This window comes from Nanorana parkeri, unplaced genomic scaffold (assembly GCF_000935625.1).
Source record: "Nanorana parkeri isolate BGI_ZX_2015 unplaced genomic scaffold, ASM93562v1 scaffold48, whole genome shotgun sequence".
NCBI lineage: Eukaryota > Metazoa > Chordata > Amphibia > Anura > Dicroglossidae > Nanorana > Nanorana parkeri.
In genome coordinates, this window is record NW_017306316.1 from 1,706,980 (window position 1) to 1,714,765 (window position 7,786).

Consider the following 7,786-nt stretch of genomic DNA (forward strand, 5'->3'; position numbering starts at 1 on the left):
TGCCTTCAATTTTTCTGCAGCATGATGCCTTTCCATTGTGCAGGCAATCTTCTGATGTGAAGGGGGGACTATGATGTAAAAGAGGGGAGCTCTAATGGGAAGGAGGGCTTCTGATGTGAAGAGGGAAGCCCATTTTTTGGGCTATCTGGAAAAAGGTTCTTGTATGGATTTTAGAGGGGCCACATGTCGTTTACATTTAGGGCTGGGGTGCCTCGAAATATTTCATACTTTCAAAAGGTGGTGTGACTGAGTAATGCTATTTTAGGCAAGCCTATGTTTTATTTTGTTTTGGAAAGAGTGGAGAAGGATTGGGCCTTGTGTCAAATTTTCATTGCTGTCTTATCCCCATTGGGGAGATTCACCACTCCATTTGTACTAGTGACCGTTTTTCCCAAGATAGAAAAGTGAGGGGAAATCAAAAATGTTAGATTTGTCCAAGAGGTAATGGAACATCTTCCAATGGGGAAACCTATTTTGGAACAACTATCAAAGAAAGGAATTCCCCTCACTTTGGGAGATTTCCACTAGCTTTCTGTTGTGTCTCTGGGACAGGAAGTGCAAGTAAAATTTTACCTATGGTACAAAGTCAGCAAAAAAAAACCCGGTAGGGGCTTTTTCCCTCACCTACTCTATCCAAAACTAGAAAAGTTTTTTTTTTTTGCTATACATACACTTTAACGTGGTCATTTGGGGCAAGGGAAGAGGAATGCATGACAGAGCAGTAAAATGTAAAACCTGACATGCTTTCTTGCTCTTACATGAGACACACAGACTATTACCCGTGAGGCAAAAATGAAAACTGGTTGTATGCTTGTACAGATTATTTTTACTTTTCAGATGTTTTATATTGAACAGTTGCTACCAAAATGTAGATTTATTGAATGGATTATTGCTTTATTTTTTTATTTCCATATTTTACTGCTGTGACCAAATGTGTACTCGGTACTGTCCATTCCCGTTCGCAGTCTCACTACATTTTAAATATGTTACTTTTTAATGTTATATTTGTAAATTTGCACAACTTGTATTTTTTAACTGCAATGGTGACTCTGTAATATGTTTGCTTGTTTCTTAAAGCTTGTGTTCAATGGCATGTACTTGTTTTCAAATGTTATATAAAGCTTAGTTCAAAAACTATGAAGTGGATGGCCCTGCTTTCCGTTGTTGCATGTGTTGTTTTATTGGGTTATCAGATCATCATCCTCTATCAATTGGGTATCACTGGAAGGCAGGATTTTGCTGCATGGACAGCCATTGTATAAAGTGGTCTGCCTTACTATTTACTAATATGTTCACCTTCAGCTTTCAGTGGCGTCAGACCCCATACTGCAGTGCCCCCATCTTCTGATGGGTTCTGTGGACTGATTGGCCTGGGACAGCACCCTTTTTTCTCTTATTGTTAATGCAGCTGTGGACAGGGGGGTCATACAGATTTTAGTTTTTAAATGTTATAAAATCAACTGTTTCATTGTCATATTCCCAATAGATCTAAAAGTAATGAGTGTCACGCTTCACTACTTGCTACTTAAATCAACTTAATCAAAAAATAGAAAAGTGCACCCTCGAGTGTGCTCCAAATATCACAGTATTATAAATATAAATATATGATGACTTCTATAGAATAACAAATGAACAATCGCATCAAATACATTTTGTGTAAATCAACCTCATTGTGAGGAAGTGTACAATGAAATCACCAAACAGTCTATATCACACAAGTGTGTGGATATGCACTGACTTCCACAATATGTCACATCAAATAACATATTATAAATCCATTTCAATCCCATATGATATAATCTTCAAACAGTCTGTGTCTTCATCCAAAACAAAACACCATGATAAAATCAGAATTTTTGGCTAGAAAAAAAGCCTAAAACCCCAAACAATTATATTGCTTTCACTCCGACATTCACGGTGATATGTAACGTGTGGTGCAATCCTTGTTTTTGCATGTAGGCACACCTGACACATGTTTGCATTTGTTAGTGCGTGTATGTGGGGGCAGGGGACACAAAAAAATGTTTCTTTCTTAATCTTTTTTTAACACTTAACTTTATTGCTATTATATAGGGGGCCAATAAGTCCCCAATGTGATAGCAAAGAGAATGGCAGGTCCTCTTTATGGAGACATTAGGGGTCTATTCCCCGGCTGCAGCTGCATGTAAGCAAAGGGGCGGGATGCAGTGTAGTCATTGACCATATATGACCACATGGCTATATTTGGTCCACAACATGGACCAAATATGGCCATGTGGCGATATAAGATCAATGATGTCAGCACAAGCATCCCGCCACTTTCTTTACATGCAGCTACGGGGCGGCAAATGACGCAATCCAACGCTGATTTGGTGGGTGGCCCCTTGTAGCTTCAGGTTCGAAGGAGCTCAGGTTCAGACTGGGTTTAATCCGAACCTGAGTTCATTCCTGTTTCGGAGGAACGTGTGTAACTAGAGTTATGTGTCACAACTGCTTCATTTTCTTTCACAAACAGTTTATTAAGGTTTTTCAAGAAATAACAAAAGGCAAACAGGGAATCAGAAACGACTGCTTCATTGTAAATAAAAAGATATACTGCATGGCGTAATATTTTAAGCTGTGGCACTTTAATTTTTTGGGGAAAATAATCATAAAGGAATTAGCTTTCAGTTATTCTTTTTAGTCTTTCTCAGATCTTCAGTTTCCAGTTTCAGCCATTGGCTGATCTTCTGCTTACTTTCCACCCAGCTGTAAAAGGGCTTGTAGCCAAAGTGTCTGAATGCCTTGTCGGTGTCATAGTAGAATGTAACACTCACTAACTTCAGGATTGGTAAAGTCAAGAAGGGCTTCAGTTTCCAAAAAGGCTTCAAAACAAATCTTATCAAGCTGTGAATTGATATAAGCAACCATATCTTCCAGTAAGGAATGTGGGACCCAATTTGTATATCAGGGTCAAATTCAGTGAACAATTCCTGATGCAAGTCCTTTATGTGCTTCACCGGGGTGTCATCATATGCATAGTAGGCCTGTCCACCAAGGACATGCGGGTTCATCTGCATCTGACGAGCAGCGAGTACATGCATCCAGGCCACGTTACCTGTAATTGAACCAAAAGATTTAATTCAGTACAAGCTCTTATTTTTTTCTCCTGCTTGAAAAGATCTTATCCTTTTCTGATCACTATTTTATGACACTAATAGTATTTAAAGCCAAACTTAGGGAAAACATAATTTACACATCTCACGGTGTGTAAATTGTCATTAAAAAGCTACATGTTATGTCTAGAGGGCCAAAAAAAAGTATAAAAATCTTACCTTGCAGCATATTGACTCCTACACATAACACTCAGCTTCTGGGCACTTAAGGGAGTGAGTGATGCGGCTTAGGCAGTGCCCCAGTCACATCCCTGCCCCTCCTCACTACTTGACCATTCACAAAATACTTTGTTTTTTTTGAACGAATACCAGGCGTTCTGTGATTAGAGGAAGGGATGGGGATGTGACATGTTCTTCCAATCACAGAACTCCTTGTATTTGTTAAGAAAATTACAAGGCTTTTGTGGATGGGTAAGTCTTGGGGAGGGGCTGGGATGTGACTGGAGCACTTCACTGCTCAAGTCGCATCTCTCACTCCCCGCAGTGCCTGGAATACGTGAGTTATGTGTAGTAGCTGGCATGCTGCAAGGTAAGTTTGTTATACTTTGCTGTGGCCCTCCGTACATAACAACCAGCTTTTTTATGATAATTTACACACCCAGTGTGGAGTGTAAGTTATTTTTTCCAGAGTTTGGCTTTAAAGAGATTCTTTTAATATTTACGGGTGAAGTGTTTGCTGTAATAAATCCTTGTCTTCTGCCATTGAAGTATTTCTAAAAACAATGTTTTGGGTGCAGTGCGAGTGTTCTGGAACCCCCTGTTAAGTTGTTTTTTTTTTCTCTCTGTGTTACTGTTGAGGAGATTCATCCTTCTATTTATACTGGTGACCATTGTCATTGAGATAGACAGTGAGAGGTAATCCATAATTTTAGAGTTGTCACCAGTGCAAGTGGTGAGGAAAAGTCTTCCAATGTAAACACATGTGCCAGGGACAATTATAGATAACTAAGGGAAATTCCCCTCACATTGGGAGACTTCATCTAACTTCCTGTTGTGTCTCCCAGACAGGAAGTAAAGAGACATGCCAACAGTACCCAGACAGCAAAAATTTACCTGGCATGGATTTGACGTTTCGAACATTTCCAACTTTACTGTATCTCCTTTAAGTATTTTGCTGTCAATTACATGGCATTGAAAGGGTTAAGACAAGCTCACGGCCATAAGCTTGTTTAAACTTCATAAGCAAGCTCCTGCCCTTAATGTAGAAGTGATCATCTTTACATGCGGGTGTCCCCCTCCCCCCCCCTCCATGGTTCCTGGACTCTCACATTCCTCCTGGGAGCCCAGGACCACAAAATGTAGTGAACCTAGAAGTGCTCTACTCTGCTTCTAGGTTCACAGCTGTATGATTGCAGCCAGCTGCTGCTGTAATAGATGCTTCCGGGGTCTTACTGCCTTCAAATCAGCTCTGGGACAGTGCAGAGGAGTTATTTGGGGTCTAATAAACCCCTGACTTCTCCAAAAAGAATATCTGTCACTGCACAATACTATCATGTAGTGGGGGCTATTAGACACCTTCGATAGTGATAAAGTAAAATGTAAAAAAAGTGAGCGTAAAAATTGAATAAAATCAATACAAAAAAATGAAAGCACCTGCTTTCATTGGTTGTGAGTGTGTGTAAAAATACACACACTCACAACCAATGCAATGTATGTAAACCACATTTGTGTAACATATATTTGGTATCTCTTTACATATTGAAGTGTGTGAAATATTTGTTGCGATCACTATTTTTGGTTAATGCAAACTGTAAAATTGTGTAGTGAATAGCGCCACCATGTGTACAAAATACAGTTTTGCAGTTGATCTTATTTCTTTTTGGTTAATGTTTAAACAGTTCATTGAGGAACATGAAAACTTAAGTGAATTTAATCATCGACATTCCACTCTTCTGTAACATTTAGACATACTGTGTCCCCCTTCCCCCACAATGATACTACAAAAAGTGAAATCATGTAAAGTAAAAATCTAGGCTGGTCATTTTCTTTAGATCTGGATTCAGAGAAGAGTTAAACTCTCTCTTTGGTTTCTATTGCTCTGTCCCCACTGGAGACATTTCCCACACTTCCTATCTCTGTTATACCACGCGATGAGGAAGGAAATTTCCCCAATGAGGATACAGAGACTGGCATCTACGTAAAATAGAAATAACATTTTGGTAAAATCTTCAAAAAATACGTTGAATGCAACACAAATCTCTCTTATAAGGAGCAGGCCAAAAAGTTGTTCAGCCGTAAAAAAATTAGGGCAAAGGTTAGCACCTCTGTCAAATTTAGATCTGTCTGTGTCCTCATTGAGGAAACTTACCCTCACATTCTGTCCAGTGATAGGGTATTGGAAGGGCAGGAGTGATGTAATATTTCTCTGATGGGGACAGAGACAGCTACAAAAGTTAATTTATTTAGTAGAGCGGGGCAGGGTTAAACATTGGTTGGAATTCATTGCGGCTTCATTGCTCTCTGTGTCTTTCTGTGCTGACTCACACAGTCTCAGTTCTTGTTCTGGTGCCACCAGGACAGGAACAGAGGGAAGTCCCACCAGAGGGTGTAATAAAAAATTTGACATAATTTCTGACTCCTACCCACGCTATCAAAAAGCAAAACAAGTTTTGGCTAGAGTTTGTATTTAAAGAAAAACGATAATGATTTGTGGATTGTCTGCGAATGATTGTCTGAAGTATATGATTTGTGGATTGGCTCACTAATTTTACCAGAGGTCTGAAGAGGGCTCGGGGCAAAGTGTCAGCCACCCCCTGCATTGGGAATTTCATATCTAGCTAGATGCTTTCAGAGTCCTCACTAATAGGGGCTGTTCTGTTTCCTCTAACACTGGGAATCGTCAGAGGATTTTTGTACTGATTTGTGATTGGCATCTGCAGGCCAGGCATGATGTGGAAACAGTGCTCCTCAAATCTGCACCCTCCCCTGAATTTGTGCATCCTACTTTCTGGGGTCCTTCCTAGTGTGCATGTGTGATACACATGATAAGAAGTGGACATCTTCACAATGGAAGGGCTGTGTGGCACCAAGCATTGCTGAATAATGAATTTGCTGGATTGAGGTGCAAGGTAAGTATTTGAGTCGCTGTGGTGCACTCAATGGGGTAGGTGTTACTTATAACCACTTGCAAGTCCCAGGGTCATTCAAAAATAACTTTTTTACCGCTTTGCACAACACAATCATTTTCACTCTGTTAGACCCCTGATGTCTCCCCTGCCGCCAGTACAAGTAGATTGGGAAAACAGACCCCAGTCTTCTTTTATACCCAGCTAGTACCAGCTGGAATTTGACAGCTCTGACCCAGAACTGCTCAAAGCTGAGCAGCTTCAGTCTCAGCAGGAGCAGATCAGGAACTGACGTTCCTGATCTATTCCATCCCACTCTCCGTTCTACTCAGCCACCCTGGACCCTTCGGCACTGGTCTCGTGCACACAGGGGAGCAAGGTAGAAGCGATTGGACAGCTGTGCCGCTGCCTGTGCCATTTATACAGAACAGAGAAGGATGGGGATGACTAAAATAAATTTGATTCTTTTTATACTTTTCCTGCCCAGCTGTAATCTTGCCAAAAACCTCATAACCAAAAAGGTACAATTGCCCTTTCACAGTAAGTTTGAGAAACGTTGTACTATGGCAAACATCAGTTTCTTAGGAACAAAGAAAGATTTAAAAAAATCTACAATAACCTTGGCTGAAATCATTGCAGTGTCTACAGATTGTCGAGAGTGGATATTTTTTTTCAATAAAATTTGAGTTTCTTTAAACATGGTGAACCCCTTTTATTGGTATGTATCCATGACAAAAAGCAGTTGAAAAGAGGGAATGTTTTACAGTTGTACCATGTAGATCCTCATCAAGGGATAACAGTTGCGAAAGACAACTTCTCCATGATAAAGAAACACTTTCATCTAGTAACGCTTTGGTGAAAACACTCTGGAAATTCTGTAGTACCTTCTTTAAAATCACTAGATGGTGCCATTGCCCTTCCTCTATTATTAAAATACACCAATTCTGGACTTTGAATGTAAACAACTGATATGATGTCAACACTGCACAGGTCTGTTTGCACAATTTGGTCACAGTAAGAGCATTTTTTAAGGACAATTAGCAACCATGTTTATTCAGTTGATCCCTAGCAACTGACAACAAAAAAAGAAAAAACAGCTGGAGCCAGTGTTCTTGTCAAAAATATTGAAAATAAAATCTGAAGATATTAAATAGTTGTTGCACAGATTAATAGAAACCTGTCATGACAGTAACATTGAGCCCTGTTGCTTCAATACTTTGAGTCAGTGACCTGGAACAATTATACAGTTGACATAGCTCCCAACTTTCTGAGATGGGAAAAATGGGCAAATTATAGCTCAAAGTTCCATATACTGTATGAACAAAGGACACACCCCGCCATGTCCCAAGTTATATGGACCATCAGGAGTTAATATGCAAAAACTGACTGGTTAAACCTGCAAGTGCTTTTCACATTACTTCTCTTTTTACTGGCTTTTCAAAATACAAAATTATCATATCATTTACATTGGGACAAAAGATTTAGCGCAGTATACTTAAATGGTATTTTTTTTATACATCAGACCAAAAAGAGGGACAACTAAGAAGGGAAGAGGGACAGAGGGATAATGGAAGAATAGCTATCACT

General features: G+C 39.7%; 1 protein-coding gene across 1 annotated transcript in view; it reads right to left on the bottom strand.

Annotated features, from left to right (window-relative positions):
* Nucleotides 1-2,630: 2,630 nt before the first annotated feature.
* LOC108801722 (3 beta-hydroxysteroid dehydrogenase type 7-like) overlaps nt 2,631-7,786 on the bottom strand; it is a 28,446-nt gene continuing 23,290 nt past the window's right edge. The window contains exon 6 of the mRNA XM_018573633.1: nt 2,631-3,076. Coding sequence (XP_018429135.1) covers nt 2,646-3,076 — 431 coding nt within the window. The 3' untranslated portion in view covers nt 2,631-2,645. The remainder of the gene's footprint in view (nt 3,077-7,786) is intronic.